This window comes from Leptonychotes weddellii, chromosome 12 (genome assembly GCF_054177405.1).
Source record: "Leptonychotes weddellii isolate Sample4059 chromosome 12, ASM5417740v2, whole genome shotgun sequence".
NCBI classification, from domain to species: domain Eukaryota; kingdom Metazoa; phylum Chordata; class Mammalia; order Carnivora; family Phocidae; genus Leptonychotes; species Leptonychotes weddellii.
The window spans coordinates 20,860,913-20,875,919 of NC_138380.1; the positions used below are offsets into that span (position 1 = coordinate 20,860,913).

At 61.8% G+C, this 15,007-nt stretch overlaps 1 protein-coding gene across 1 annotated transcript in view; it reads left to right on the plus strand.

Annotated features, from left to right (window-relative positions):
- The window catches only part of KCP (kielin cysteine rich BMP regulator), a 22,674-nt gene extending 9,824 nt beyond the window's left edge, over positions 1 to 12,850 (plus strand). Inside the window, 25 exon segments of the mRNA XM_081800911.1 lie at positions 3 to 148; positions 810 to 983; positions 1,122 to 1,204; positions 1,353 to 1,446; positions 1,562 to 1,750; positions 2,004 to 2,174; positions 3,482 to 3,658; positions 4,310 to 4,395; positions 4,657 to 4,747; positions 4,854 to 4,936; positions 5,020 to 5,113; positions 5,919 to 6,092; positions 6,345 to 6,427; positions 7,075 to 7,195; positions 8,104 to 8,183; positions 8,400 to 8,499; positions 9,014 to 9,102; positions 9,443 to 9,545; positions 9,635 to 9,777; positions 10,087 to 10,259; positions 10,340 to 10,451; positions 10,549 to 10,650; positions 11,404 to 11,568; positions 11,994 to 12,300; positions 12,403 to 12,850. Coding sequence (XP_081657037.1) covers positions 3 to 148; positions 810 to 983; positions 1,122 to 1,204; positions 1,353 to 1,446; positions 1,562 to 1,750; positions 2,004 to 2,174; positions 3,482 to 3,658; positions 4,310 to 4,395; positions 4,657 to 4,747; positions 4,854 to 4,936; positions 5,020 to 5,113; positions 5,919 to 6,092; positions 6,345 to 6,427; positions 7,075 to 7,195; positions 8,104 to 8,183; positions 8,400 to 8,499; positions 9,014 to 9,102; positions 9,443 to 9,545; positions 9,635 to 9,777; positions 10,087 to 10,259; positions 10,340 to 10,451; positions 10,549 to 10,650; positions 11,404 to 11,568; positions 11,994 to 12,300; positions 12,403 to 12,653 — 3,391 coding nt within the window. The 3' untranslated portion in view covers positions 12,654 to 12,850.
- Positions 12,851 to 15,007: the final 2,157 nt, after the last annotated feature.

Consider the following 15,007-nt stretch of genomic DNA (forward strand, 5'->3'; position numbering starts at 1 on the left):
CCCTGCTGAGCCCCTCCTGGGGCCCACCCCCATTGCCCTCTCCCCTGCTCCCAGGAGGGGACTGTGAGGTGCTCCTTGGTTGACTGCCCTCCCACAACTTGTGCCAGGCCCCAGAGTGGACCCGGCCAGTGCTGTCCCAGGTGCCCAGGTATGTGCTTCTTGCACCTGTCTGGCTTGGGGGCCCTGGACCCAGCTCTCCCATGGCCCCCTGGGCTCACCAGATACCTTAGAAAGCAACAGCCTTCCGAATTGTTTCCAGTCGGGACACAGCTTGGAACTCTCTGGAACTCACAGAGTATGGGCGGGAGGCAGAGTAGAGATTTGTTTATCCCTTCGTGTTACTCTGTGATTCCTTCCTTCCATTCAGTATTTCCTCTTCCAATGCCCCCACCAGTCGGATATATTTGCATATCTTTCTGTATGAAGCAGCTTCATGCAACAAGCATTTGGGTCTGGCATGCGGAGACTGGGTGCTGGCATGCAGTGTGACCCGAGTCCTGCCCTGGTGGAGAGTCGTGCCAGGGTGGGTATCACAAACACATGGCACCTGCACGCCTGAGCTCCCTGGCTCGTCCCCCTCAGGGGCAACACACGTGCCCGCACGTAAATGGCCTCAGATACACACACACACACACAAGCGTGTGCTCAGAGAGCCACCCACGCCTGCCTACACAGACCCTCCTCTCGGGGCTTCCTCGTGGCCCTTCCTCAGTGGCTCTGGACCCCGAGGATGGCTGGGCACCTGGCCCAGCCCTAGAACTGTCAGGCCTTGCCGCCACTCCCGCCCCTCCCCCCGCCCCAATGCTCAGACTGCATCCTGGAGGAACGAGTGTTCGTGGATGGCGAGAGCTTCTCGCACCCCCGAGACCCCTGCCAGGAGTGCCAGTGTCGGGAAGGCCATGCCCATTGCCAGCCTCGGGCCTGCCCCAGGGCCCCCTGTGCCCACCCGCTGCCTGGTCCCTGCTGCCAGAACGACTGCAATGGTGAGGTGGATGGGATGGGGGCTGGGGGGTGTCTCCCGGGATGGCTTGGTCCCCTCTATGGGCTCTTAGGGCTGCAAGGGCAGCATACCCAGGGAGGAGTAGGGCCCCTCCCGGGCCTACAGCTGCCCCATCCCCCAGGCTGTGCCTTTGGCGGGAAAGAGTACCCCAGCGGAGCGGACTTCCCTCACCCCTCCGACCCCTGCCGGCAGTGTCGCTGTCTGGTGAGTCCGCCCCCGCCCCCCGCCCGGGGGAGGAGGGGCGGGACGTGGGACACCAGGGACGCGGGGCCCCGGGGTGGCCGTCAGGAGGCGCGGGCATCTCCCCTGCCTCCCGCCGCTAACCGGGCCTGGCGTGGCCCCCCCGTTGCAGAGCGGCAGCGTGCAGTGCCTCGCCCGCCGCTGCCCGCCGCTGCCCTGTCCCGAGCCGCTCCTGCTGCCCGAAGACTGCTGCCCGCGGTGCCCCGGTAGGAGGCGCCGCCCTCGGGCGGATCCGGGCCCGGAGAGAGCGGGGAGGGCGGGGAGAGCGGGCAGCCTCCGCAAGCCTCTCCCGGGAGCCCTGACGCGCGCTCTCCCCTGCAGCCGCCTCCTCGGGCTGCCCGCGGCCGGGCGGCGGGGTCCCGGCCCGCCACCTGGAGCATTTCTCCCTGCCCGACGACCCCTGCCGCCGCTGCCTCTGCCTCCACGGCTCCGCGTCCTGCCAGCGGCTGCCCTGCCCGCCTGCGCCCTGCGCCCACCCGCGCCGGGGGCCATGCTGCCCCTCCTGCGCGGGTAACGCCTGGGCGGCGCCCCCCCCGCCCCCGCCCCCTGCTCGCTCCGACTCTGCCCCTGAGCCTCGCCCTACCTGGTGCCCTCTTACTCCGCGTCCCCCTCCCTTCAAGCCCACCCCTCCTGCGTCGGGGTTCTCACTAAGAAGGTGGGGGGGGAGAGGGGGACAGTGCCCAGCCCGCAGGGCCTGGGAGGCTGCGGGCCTGGCAGACAGCCCCGGCTCCCGCCCTCCTCGCCTCCTCCCCCCCCCCCCCAGGCTGCCTGTACCAGGGGAAGGAGTTTGCCAGCGGGGAGCGCTTCCCTGCGCCCAGTGCCGCGTGCCACGTCTGCCTCTGCTGGGAGGGCAGCGTCAGCTGCGAACCCAGGGCCTGTGCACCTGCTCAGTGCCCCTTTCCCGCCAGGGGTGATTGCTGCCCTGCCTGTGACGGTGAGGGCCAGGGGACTGTGGGGATGAGGGGCTGGGAGGGCTGGGCCGGCATCACCCTTAACTGCCCTGGAGTGGGCCCACAACATCTGTCACATAATAACAAACACTGGACTAAAGCCTGGTGCTGCCAGGTTTTAGTCGTCCTGCCGCTGATGCTATTTGGATATGTGACCTTGGACAAGTTACATAACCTCTCTGGGCCTCATTTTTTTTTTTTAATTAAAAAATACATTTTAAAAAATGTGTATTTTTGTAAAATACACATAACATAAAATTCACTACCTTAACCATTTTTAAATGTAACTCTAACTTCAGCTCCTGTAAACAAGAGGCGGTGGAACAAGACCCAGTTCCCCAGTCTTTGGTCACCCTTGTACCATCTTCGCAATATTGTTACATACCCTCGACCACCTATAATTTTATTTAGTTAACTATTTTTCTTCAAATTAACTTTTAAATTTAAATCTTTTTTAGAAAGGAGTTTTTATATCATACTGTAAATGAATTCGATTTGCCAGGAATGAAGAGTTCCATAAACACTAATACAGTTAAAAATAAAACATTAAATTTGAGTCAGGCACTTTTGTCTGCCAAAGCTTTGAGACTCAGACTCGCCCTCTTTTTTTTTTTTTTTTTTTTCCTATTAAGACTTTATTTTTTTCTTTACGGCAGTTTTAGGTTGACAGCAGAAGTGAGAGGAGGGTACAGAGCTTGCCCATATACTCCCTGTCCCAGTACCTGCACAGCCTCCCTCATTATCAGCACTCCCCGCAGGAGGGGTGCATTTGATGAGCCAACCCTGACACATCATTATCACCCGAAGCGCCCTCTCTTTTTAAAAAAAGAGGTCAGCAAGAGTCAGAGAGCTGCTCGGATCAGGCCGCCACCACTCTGGGATCCCCTCCCCGTCCCTGATTCATCAGAGGGCTGGAAAGAGTACTGGGAAGAGGATACCTTGAACCATGTCTCCTAAGCCATCTCGGGCTATCTCCAGCTCTCCTCAACTTGGGGACATTGGTGCCTTCTGGCTGGGCAGTGGGCCTGCTGAGTATTTAACTCTAGGGACAGATTCTGTGTGGGTCTTTCCCGGTAGATTGCAGGCTGAAGGGGGGAAGTCTGAGCTTCGGCCGGCCCCCCCACCCCAGACTCCTCTGCCCCCCTTCCCCTGCCTGGCTCGAGCCCTCCCCTCCCCCCAGTTGGTGTGTCTTTGAGGCCCCAGCTCAGGCCCAACTGGACTGGACTGGACTACCGCTCACCTCTCACCCTTTCTGCCTCTGCCCTGCCCCTCCCCGTCCTCTCTCTCCAAGGTTGTGAGTATCTAGGGGAGTCCTACCTGAGCAGCCAAGAGTTCCCGGATCCCCGAGAGCCCTGCAATCTGTGTACCTGCCTCGGAGGCTTCGTGACGTGTGGCCGCCGGCCCTGCGAGCCTCTAGGCTGCAGCCTCCCGCTTACCCCGGCTGGACACTGCTGCCCGACCTGCCAGGGTAGGACAGCACCTGCCCTTCCTGCCCCTTCTGGAGCTCCCAGGCGCCCAGAGTCACCTGGTCTCACCACCGTCAGCCCCACAGCAAACCCATACCCTGTGCTTTCCTCACACCCCACCTGTGCCCTCCTGTCTGTCCCTGCTGTCACCTCAGACTCACGGTTGTGCTCATCAGATAACTGGGCCTCATGCTTCCAGAACTTCCTGCTCTTACACTGTCCCATCGCCTTCCTAAAATGTCACATCAGCAGACTCAAACATATTCGAGGGCTCCCATGCCCTTGAGTCAGCAGTCACGAGAGGCAGCTTCCTACCCTCCTGGCTTCTTTTGCCCATGATCGGGAGCCCGGGCCACCTCGAGCCTTCATTTCCAGGAGTGCCCATATTCCTCACCTCCTCTTCCCTTGGGCGGCGCAGACCGAAACTTGCCAGCAGTCTTTGATCCCAGCTCCAGTCCTCAGCCCCCTTCATGCCTGCTGGCCTCCCCACTCGCAGCTAGCCGGAGGCTCTCCTCCCACCCTCACCTTGCTGGCCTCGGCAGGCCGCACCTAATGTCTCCTCCAGCCGTGGTGGAGGTCCCGGGCCCAGGCGTGCATGGCCGTGCAGGGCTACGTGGACAGATGTTCTTTGACTGCATTTCCTCCCCTGCCAGGATGCCTCTATCATGGGGTCGCTGCAGCCCCCGGAGAGACCCTTCCTGATCCACTTGACCCCGGCTGCTCCCTCTGCACCTGCCAGGTGAGGCGGCCTTTTGGAAACCTGGTAACTTTTCATCCCTTGATCCTCCTCTCTGACCAGGAAGACCTTGTTTCCTCCACCCCCGTCTCCCAGGGTACCATCTGGTGGAAGAGGCTTGGATTCTGGTCTCCCGAGCCAAGGGAGGGAGGTTGGAGCCTGGCAGGCTCAGTAGGGACAGCCCGCCCTGGGGCCATGTGTAGCCTGGTTTGAGGTTGTGACGACATGGAGTCCAGAAGTGGCAGTGTGACCCCTCTCCCCCAGGAAGGTTCCATGCACTGCCAGAAGAAGCCATGCCCTCCAGCTCTCTGCCCCCATCCCTCTCCAGGACCCTGCTTCTGCCCTGTTTGCCACGGTGAGCTGCCTTCCACATGCCAACCCTCCCCCCCCCGTCTGCCAGGCCTGAGGTTGGACAGGGCAAGGTGGCAGAGCCCCTCACCCAGGAAACGTGTTTCCCACAGGCTGCCTCTCCCAGGGCCGGGAGCACAGGGACGGGGAAGAGTTTGAGGGGCCCCCAGGCAGCTGTGAGTGGTGTCGTTGTCAGGTATGGTAGGGAGGGGGTAGAGCCGGGTGGGGACAGGGCCACAATGCCGCTGGGGCTCCTGGCCTAAAGGGCATGTCCCGCAGGCTGGCCAGGTCAGCTGTGTGCGGCTGCCATGCCCTCCTCTGTCCTGCCCGCTCCAGGTCACGGAGCAGGCCAGGTGCTGCCCTCGCTGCAGAGGTATGCCCGGCCCCATGTGGCTGCCCCCGTGCTTTTGCCACCCCCCCCCCGCCCTGATGCCCCGTACCTGCCCCACCTCCCTCTGCTAGCTCTCCCCTGGCCTCCTGCTCCCTGTCCACCTGCCTGGCCCTCCGACCTTGCTAGTCTTCAGTTCTTCCTACCTCTCCCTGCCCCTGGCCTGCCCAGACCATCACCCCCTCAAAACTGCCCCCTTCCTAACCACACTCTATTCATCATCAAAATAATGACGATTCACATTGGTTGAGCACATCCCGTCTGAGCTCAGCACTGGACACATACCTCATTTAACCCACACACTATCAAATAGGTACTATTATTATTCCCATTTCACAGATGAGAAAAGCGAGGTACAGAGAAGTAACATAACTTGCCTGGGGTCATGCAGCTAGTAGGTGGCAGTCAGGATTTGCATCTTAGCCATCTGGGTCTACATTGTTACCTTGGGCACATGCTTAGGGATGGAGCCTTTCCTTCTTTCCGCATGCATTTATTACACACCTACCGCATGCCAGCTACCATTGCTGGTACTGGGCTACTATTTGTTGTAGCCCTTGGTCTAGCAAGCAAGCAGACATGGAATGGGATAAGAACCCAGGTGTTCTGACCCTGAGCCAGGGCCCTTCCCCTCCCCCACACATAGGAGCTCTGCCCCCCCTTCTCACCGCCTCCCTGCAGATCCTCCTCCCAGCACCCACATGCCCTGCCAAGCGCCCAGGGTTGGGGGCACAAGGGCATACAGGCAGAACCAAGCCTCAGAGCTCATCCCTGCCCACCTGGGACACAGGTTGCCTGGCCGATGGGGAGGAGCACTCTGAAGGCAGTAGCTGGGTGCACCCCCAAAGCCCCTGCTCCTCCTGCATGTGCCATGAGGGCATCGTGACCTGTGCTCACATCCAGTGTGTCATCGCCTGTGCCCGGCCCCACCAGGGGCTCAACGACTGCTGCCCTCGATGCTCGGGTACTGGGAGCCTGGGGCTGGCTGGGGGAAGGCAGGGAGGCGGCACCCGCTCAACATCTCCGTCCTTTGTACTGGGTTGGGCGGCAGAGCCGGGCTGTTCTAGAGAAGTGACCCCCATTCCTGCATACACGCCAATCCCTGGAGCTGGGGGGCACTGCGGGGGCAGAGAGCCCCACCCCCTGGCATTCCTGCCAGCCTAAAGCCTCCCTGGTCGTGTTCTGCTCCTACCCCCACCCCCACCCCCGCCCCAAGACTGTGAGCATGAGGGCCGCAAGTATGAACCCGGGGAGAGCTTCCAGCCTGGGGCAGACCCGTGTGAAGTGTGCATCTGTGAGGTGGGTGACGGCAACGCTGAGGGGTGGGGCACCATAAAGGGGGCAGCCTGGACCCTGTGGGGCACGAGCACTATGGGGGTCAGAGAGAGGAAGGTGTGCCTGTGGCCAGGAGGTGAGGCAGGACTTGGGGTGAAGTGAGGAGCTAGGCAGGGCCAGGAAGTGTGGGGTGGGGAGGGCGCTGAGTGGGGGGGGTAGGGGTGGGGGGGCAGTGGGACAGCCCTCCTAGCTGGAGTGTAGGGTGGGTGTATATGGGAGGTAGAGGGAGATACGTGGGAAGCAGTTGGGGGGGCATGTTAGGGAATTCCATGTGAAGGCAATGGCGAGCAGCTGTATGATGTCCCATGTCCGGAGACTTGGCAGGGAGGAGGGAGGATGGCATGAAAGTGCAGGAGGGTCAATGGTCACATGAAGGGTCAGGCCTGAGTAACGGGAAAGAGAAGGGGACATCACCTCTGGGAATTAGGGCATGGAGTGAGAAGCAACCTGGGGAGACGGTGAGTCTCTGCAGACTGGACTTTAATCTGCCCAAGACACATCCGGGGGGAGGTGCAGCAGGCAGATGGAAGGGCCTGGAGTCCAGGGAAAGAGGGTGTCTTCTCGGCTTCCAGGGCCTGAGACCCACCCCCTTTGCTCACTCATTTTTGTAGCTGCAGCCTGAGGGACCCCCCAGCATTCAGTGTCACCGGCGGCAGTGTCCAAGCCTGGTGGGCTGTCCCACCAGCCAGCTCCTGCCCCCTGGGCCCCAGCACTGCTGCCCCACCTGTGCCCGTGAGTCGCTGGGGATGGGGGTAAAGAGGGTAGGATGGCCACCCCAGAGTGACACTGGAAGAGCCACCCAGCTCTCCTCTGCAGCCCAGCCCTCCCCCTTTCTTGAGTCCGGTGGACTATTCTGGAAGCCCATGCCCTGGCAGGGGAGGGCTGCAACCCCGCAGGGGGGAATTGGGGATCCTTGACTCTGAAGCCAGTTTGTGGAGCATCTTGCCCAGCAGGTGGCGCTGCGGGGCGGGAGTTTTGCCGGCCGCCGGCTTCTTGAAAGCGGCAAAGGGAGACCAGAGCGGCTCCAGAGGTGGGGAGCCGTTCTTACCAGCTCTTGCTAGGATGTGCTTCAGGGAAAGAGAAGAGGACTAACATTTATTATGCATCTACTGCATGCTAGACACTGTACTCGGTGCTTTGAATAAACAGTATCCCATTTAATTCTCAGTTGCCCAGTGAGGGGTATTATTGTTCCCTTTTGCAGATGAGAAAACGGAGGTTCAGAGCGGTTGGTTAGTCTGCCCAAAATGGCACAGGCACTGAATGCTGGAGCCAGGATTAGAACCTGGAGTACCTCCCTGGCTCTCTGGGCTTCCTTGTGCCATACTAGCCGGGTGATATAAAAAGGAAGTAGCAGAGGGAGCAGGCGAGGCATCCTGATGGTCCTTAGTGACCTGAGGCTAAGGAAGCCACACCCTGTCCATTTCCAGGCCCTCCACCCTAGTAGTGTGCGAAGTTCTTTTCAAAAAGTCCCAACTTTTCTTTGCTGACCGCAGAAGAAAGAGGACTCCTCCTCTTGGAATCGCCCTAGGGATAGGAGTATGCCCTAGGACTAAGAAGTCCGGGGACACAGTGGGTGAGTGGGCTTTTGCCCCCTGCTTCCCCCTTCTCCCCCCAACACGGAGTTCTTGTCTTCACAGAGGCGCTGAGTAACTGCACAGAAGGCCTGCTGGGCTCCGAGCTGGCCCCGCCCGACCCTTGCTACACCTGCAGGTGCCGGGTGAGCCTCCTGCCCCGGGGGCTCCCAAAGCGCTCTCTTCCTCCACTGTAGGCTGCGGCAGCAAGCCCTCTCCTGCAGTGGCTCCAGGCTCCCCATTCACCCCGACATCCACCCACTTACGTTGGATATCGTATCTGGCCTAGGCCTGCTCCCAACTACACACCCTGCTCCCTCCCTGCTGGTCTCTACCAGTGGTGTTCACATGCCCTTCCCCAGGACCTGACATGGCTCTGCATTCACCGGGCCTGTCCGGAGCTCAGCTGTCCCCCATCAGAGCGCCATACCCCCCCTGGGAGCTGCTGCCCCGTGTGCCGAGGTAAGTCAGCCTTGACCTGCATCCTCTGAGCATGAGCCCAGGGGGGAGACAGGAAGGGTGGCATCCAGAGTCTATGTGGGCAACCTGGGGTCTATACTCCAAATGCAGGCTTCCTTCTTTTGTAGAAATGAAGGGTTACTCACTGGGGTGCAAAAGGTAGAGGAAATCAGGGAATGAAGTCTGGATTCTCAAGGCCTCGCCTGAGGCTTGTCGGTGGGCTCAGGGACCCCAGGCCCACTGGCCAGGCATTGCACTGAGCTGGCAGCCAGCCCATGGGAAGCCGGAGGTTTCCCAAGAGCCTCTGGCTCTTTGGGCCTCCAGGACCCTCTCCTCTTCCTGAGCCCTGGGGTAGGTCTAGTAGGTCATCCGGATACCGGATGAAGAAACCGACACCATCAGGGTGCTTGTGGAATGGTGTGGGCACTCCCCTGCTGTGGGCCTTCAGGGTGAGCTCCAGAGAGGAGGATGCAGTTGGAAGGACAATGCTCCCCCATCCTCATTTCTCCCTCCTCAGAATGCGTGGTGGAGGCTGAGGGCCGGAGCGTGGCAGATGGAGAGAGCTGGCAGGACCCTAGCAACGCTTGCCTTACTTGCACCTGCCGTGTGAGCTGGGGGTCGTAGGGTGGGCATCGGGTGGGGCGCAGGGCCTTACAGATGGGTGGATAGAGAGTCTCAGGACACTGGACCAGTGACTATGGGGTCTTTGAGGTAATTAGAAAAAGGCGCCCCCTCTGAGAGCGGGCAGCGGCGCCCGTGGGCTGGGGCAAGGAACTAAGGGCTGGATTTCATCCCCCACTGGAACGTGACATGGGTGTTCTTGTGGGGCAGGGGCAGAGAGAAGGGGCTGCTCCCTCAGACTGTGACCCAGAGGGCCCCCAGAAGGGTGAGGCCAGGGCCCCCAGGCCCTGCGGGAGGTCCCTAGAGCAGTGACATCTGTCCTCAGCGGGGCCACGTGCAGTGCGACCTGGAGGAGTGCCCCGCCCTCTCCTGCCCCCACGGCTGGGCGAAGGTGCGAGAGGCCGGCCGCTGCTGTGAGCGATGCCAAGGTGCCAGCCAGAACGATGGGGGTTGGGGACGAGCGAGACCTCAGTGCGAGGGACGGGCAGGTGACCCTACCCCGCTCCTGTCGCCTCAGCCCCCGCCCAGTCGTGCGCGCACCAGGGCCGGGCGGTGGCCTCCGGGGAGCGCTGGGCCGTGGACGTTTGCACCACCTGCTCCTGCGTGGCCGGCACGGTGCGCTGCCAGAGCCAGCGCTGCCCGCCGCTCTCCTGTGGCCCCGTGAGTGCCGCGGTCCAGGGCGGGGGGGGGGTGAGTGGGCACGTGGCACCGCCGTCCGGGCGAGACGAGGCGGGAGGAAGGAGGGAGGCAGGGCTAGGGTAGCGGCCGCCGCGCGGTGGGGCGGAGGTACCCGAGGCCTGCAGTTCCAGGCGTGGCCACAAGGGGGTGCCCTGAGCCCGCTCGCGGTGAGCCCGGAGGCCGGAGTCCGAGTCCCCGGAGACTCCCGGGCGATCCTCGGTCCCGGGGAGTCTCTGCGTGGGGCACGGCGGGGAGGGCGATGTGTCTGACGGGGCCTGGGGCTGAGGCCAGGACGAGGCCCCCGCCCTGAGTCCCGGCAGCTGCTGCCCCCGCTGCCTGCCTCGCCCCGCCTCCTGCACGGCCTTCGGAGACCCTCATTACCGCACCTTCGACGGCCGCCTGCTGCACTTCCAAGGCAGCTGCAGCTACGTGCTGGCCAAGGACTGCCGCGGAGCGGACTTCAGGTGCGCAGCCCCCTCTGCCTTCCCCCAACTCCCCACCCCTGTCCCTGCTGACCGCGGCACCTGGGCCTCTCACGCCATAGCGTGCACGTGACCAACGATAACCGGGGCCGGAGGGGTGTGGCCTGGACCCAGGAGGTGGCGGTGCTGCTCGGAGACGTGGTCGTGCGGCTGCTGCAGGGCAGAGCGGTCACGGTGAGCAGAGCCGAGGACCCGGGGAAGGTGGGTCCCGCGCCGTCCGCGGTCCACTCGTCAGTCCCGGCGTCGTCCTCCTCCCGCCTCCCTCCTCCAGGTGGACGGGCGCCCGGTGGCCTTGCCCTTCCTACAGGAGCCGCTGCTGTACGTGGAGCTGCAGCGACGCGCGGTGATCGTGCACGCCCAGCCGGGGCTCCAGGTGCGCCGCCAGGGCCAGTGGGGTGTGGGAGCCCCGGACCGGTTCAGGCGTCTGTTATCTGGAGAGGGAGTGGGAATACCAGCTAGGTCCAGGGCCACATCAGGCCAGGGAGGTGAGAGAGTTCGGCTGGATTCTGAGGGGATCTTGGGATTCTTGGGTGCAGCGAAAGGAGTTCTGAGCCTAGTCTCTAATCTTGGTTCAGCCACCAACACAGTGGGACTCTTAGGCCAGTACCAACTGCCTCCGGGCCTGTTTTCTCATTGGTAAAAAGGGGGAAATGTTGGGGGGGGTGTCATCTGAGGTCTCCTAGGCGACTTCTGAGATTCCTTCCAACTCCCATGTCAGAGAGTAAATTTCTCCCTGCCTTCAGCAAGAAGTACAGTCTGTAAATTCATAAAATAAGGCTTGTCTGTACTTCTGATCCGGACTCGAATTGTGCTTTATCCTCTGTAAGGCCCTAATGCCCACGAGAAAGTGAATCTCTGGAAGTGGGTGTGCATTTCACCAGGGGCTCAGCTCAGGGATGCCAACGGGAGAAGGTGCCCTCCTGCCAGTGTGGTCAGCTCTTCATGTCTTCGCCGGGGACTCACACAGCGTGGGGCAACTTGGCTTTGGCCAGAGCTGCCTCCTCTCCGTGGGGGGCCTCTCTCCACCCATTCTCCTCCCCTCTAGCAGGGAGGGTGCTGACAGTGCCTGGGGCCAGGACGGGGTCCCTACCTTTCCCCACTCCCCAATGCCAGCCTCTCTGCACAGGTGCTGTGGGACGGGCAGTCTCAGGTGGAGGTGAGCGTGCCTGGCTCCTACCGGGGCCACATGTGTGGGCTCTGTGGGAACTTCAATGGCTTTGCCCAGGATGATCTGCAGGGCCCTGAGGGGTTGCTCCTGCCCACAGAGGCTGCCTTTGGGAATAGCTGGCAGGTGAGTGGCACAGGAGCTGGGTGGCTGAGGGAGGCACAGTTGAGTGGGAGTCTTAGAACAGCCTGCTTATATGGAAAGCCGGGGGATCACTGAAGGGCTGTGCAGCTTCAGGATGATTTGGGGTCGTGGTGCTGGGGGAGGCAGGACGGCCTGTTGGAAGAGGCATCATCTAAATCCGCAAGCCCTGCCTTGCCACTCACCGGCTGTGTGAGCTTGGATAAGTCCCTTACGTGCTCTGGGCCTCGGCTTGTCCATCTGTAAAAGGGGGACAAGGAGAAAGTGGCCGGTGCTTCCTTTGCTGTTCTTATAGGGAGGTTTTTGAAGCTAAACCAAAACATTTGGTGGAAAGTGTTTTGAAGAACGTAGCACACCAAGGTCAGCTTGCCAGGGGATGCTTTCACATCAGGGTCACTCTTCCCGCCTAGGTCCCAGAAGGGCCGGGACCTAGCCGGCCATGTTCCAAGGGCCGCGAGGTGGATCCGTGCAGGGCAGCGGGTTACCGAGCCAGGCGTGAGGCCAATGCCCGGTGTGGGGTGCTGACGTCCTCCCCGTTCAGCCGCTGCCACGCTGTGGTGCCGCCGGAGCCCTTCTTTGCCGCCTGCGTGTATGACCTGTGTGCCTGTGGCCCCGGCTCCTTGGCCGATGCCTGCCTCTGCGACGCCCTGGAGGCCTATGCTGGCCACTGCCGCCGGGCGGGGGTGACGCCTGCCTGGCGGGGCCCCACACTCTGCGGTGAGGGGGCAAAGCCCAGCGCGAGTTGGGGAAGAGGGTGGCACAGAGGGCTCGGGTCTGGACGGGGTGCCCCCGTGACCCTGCCTTCGCCTCCACCTGCAGCGGTGGGCTGTGCCCTGGACCGCGGCTTCGTGTTCGATGAGTGTGGCCCGCCCTGTCCCCGCACGTGCTTCAACCAGCACGTCCCCCCAGGGGAGCTGGCAGCCCACTGTGTGAGGCCCTGCGTTCCTGGCTGCCAGTGCCCGGCAGGCCTGGTGGAGCACGAGGCCCACTGTGTCTCACCCGAGGCCTGCCCCCCCATCCAACTCACTGGGGACCAGCCCCCCAGACCTCTGCCCGGCCCCAGCCAGTAGCCTCAGGGGGCACCCAGAGCCAGGATGACACCAGGACTCATCGGGTCAAAAGCGTCCCCTTGGAGAACGGCTCCCGCCGTGGCCAGAGCCGTGGAAAGAGTGCCCTACCCAGGCACCGGGAGCCTGGGCCTTTGTCCCACAAAGACCTCACTGTGTTCAGTCAGAAGCAGTAAAACTGGGGGCTCTCCCACGGCATACTTGTGTGTATGTGTGTTTTCTCCTGGTGCTGGGATGGTGGCGTGGGCTGCTTGGAACATGGGGTCCAGTGGTTCGGTGTCCCCAGCTGTGGGAGCTGAGCCCTGGATCTTGCTCATCACGTCTTGCACCTGCCTGGGCTGCCCCCACCTGCCATACCCTGGGGTTGCCTGGGAAACCCTGCACTGGATGGAAGGAAGACCTAGATATCTTGGTCTCAGCTCTGTGCTCCCACTGTGTCGCAAGCGTGGCCCATGGTCCCTCAGTGGTTCACGTGGAATTCTGGGGGGGCTGAGGAGCACAGAAAAGGGGCTCAGTCCTCACATGGCATTCCCTTTCCTCTTGACTTGGGGGATTCCAAGTGCTAGGTGTCTCCAGGGCCGCTCTAAGAGCTGGTGACAGGGACATGCCCAGGGTGGGGAACTGGAGACACAATAGACCATGATGAAATATGGATACATGCGCACACACATACACACACACTCACACGCACATACACACACTCACACATACATGCACGCATGCACATGCACACTGTGCACACACCCCCTCAGAAACCCAGGTAAACATGTGCAGCACATGCGTGGCCCCTGTGTGCATCCACAGCCACACCCAGCCTGGATGGACACGTGAGCAGGGGACATCCTTGTAGAGGAAAGAACATGGGTTCGGAAACAGAAAACAAGTCTATTTCTTCGAAAGGTCTCTTTGCCAAAAAGACTGTTTTTGCCACCTATTGGCTGTGACCTTGGTGATGTAGGGTAAAAGATGAGCGGGTACTGCATTCTCATCGCAGCTCCCTCTTCCTTCAGCAGGAGGGAAGGGAGTGTTGGGCTGACCTGAGACCAGCTGTCCTGCTGCTCAGCCCACCTGTGAGCCCGCCCCCGCCCCCTCCCCGAGCGGACTCGGCCCCGGGCTCTCGCGGAGCGGTTGCCAAGCAGCAGGTATGCGAGGCTGCTCGGGACAGCAGGGATGTGGCTATGACAGACCAGCTCGAGCCCTTGTCCCTGCCCTTGTCATAACCTTCACAAACCATGCCGTCACCGGCTGTATCTCGTGTGTCGCGACAAGTAGACAGAGTAGACCCGGGGCCAGCACTTTGCACGTGGACAGCGTGGAGCAGGTGCCTGGGAAGTGCTCGCCTTTGTCCTGCCCGTGGGGGCTCCTCGTCCCTGGGACCACGTTTCCCCCAAGCCTCTTCATCACGGCCACTTGCCTCCAGATGAGGGAGACGTTGCCCCACGTTAGCCGGGGCAACCCGACTCTCCGGGGCCACTTGCTAGTCTGTAAGACTGGGATGAGGACGCTAGCACCCACTTCACAGAGTTGCGTCAGGGATGGATTACACGGATGCAGCCTTTAGTTTCCTGGCCCACGGTGAGTGAGCCGGGGGTGGCTGTGGCCCGCGTGGGGCCCATTACGTGCGTACATAACACCGTTGAGAGCGTCATACGTACATATAAGACACATGCTCTGAGGCTTGCAAACAAGCACACGCACGCACTGTTCTCACCAGCGAGGTCCCAGTCCTCGCCCCACACTACCGCCCCCCACAGCCAAGAAACCCAGGTCAGAGGCAGGCCCGAGTCTCTCTGAGACTTGGCTGGGGTCCAGGCCGTGGCTCAGATGTCAGGTCCCCGCATTATTGAGCTCGGGAGCCTTTGTCTCCTCCTCGGTTCTTGGTCCTCTCCTCTCCCCACTCCAGCAGCCGAGGAGAGGAGGGAGGGGACATCTGCTCTGGCTCCCCCTCCCCATGGAGCACACAGCCGCACCTGGGGGCCCGGGGCTCCCTTGTAGCCACAGGCAGGCCTTAGCCCTGTACCAGCACCTCTTTAGATGCCCTGCAAGCCTGGGCCAGCTCCAGGCTGCCCTGCAGCAGGTGAGGGGGGTAAGGCATTGCCTCCGAAGGGCAAGGCAGAGGCCTGACTCCATCGTGTCCCCCCTGGTGCAAGAGAGTCGGGCCTGTCCATCAGGGCTGGAGCTCCCCACTGTGTTGCTGGAGATGGGGCGGAGCCGGCGGGCCCAGCAGCAGGTAGGGGCTGGCCGAGGGGCATGGCAGAGGGCAGGGTGGGCACCCCTTCATGCCCTGGCACCCCCTCTTTTTACAGCTGCTGTGGGACTTGGAGCTGCTGACTGGGGCAGGGCTGAGGCTCTTCTGG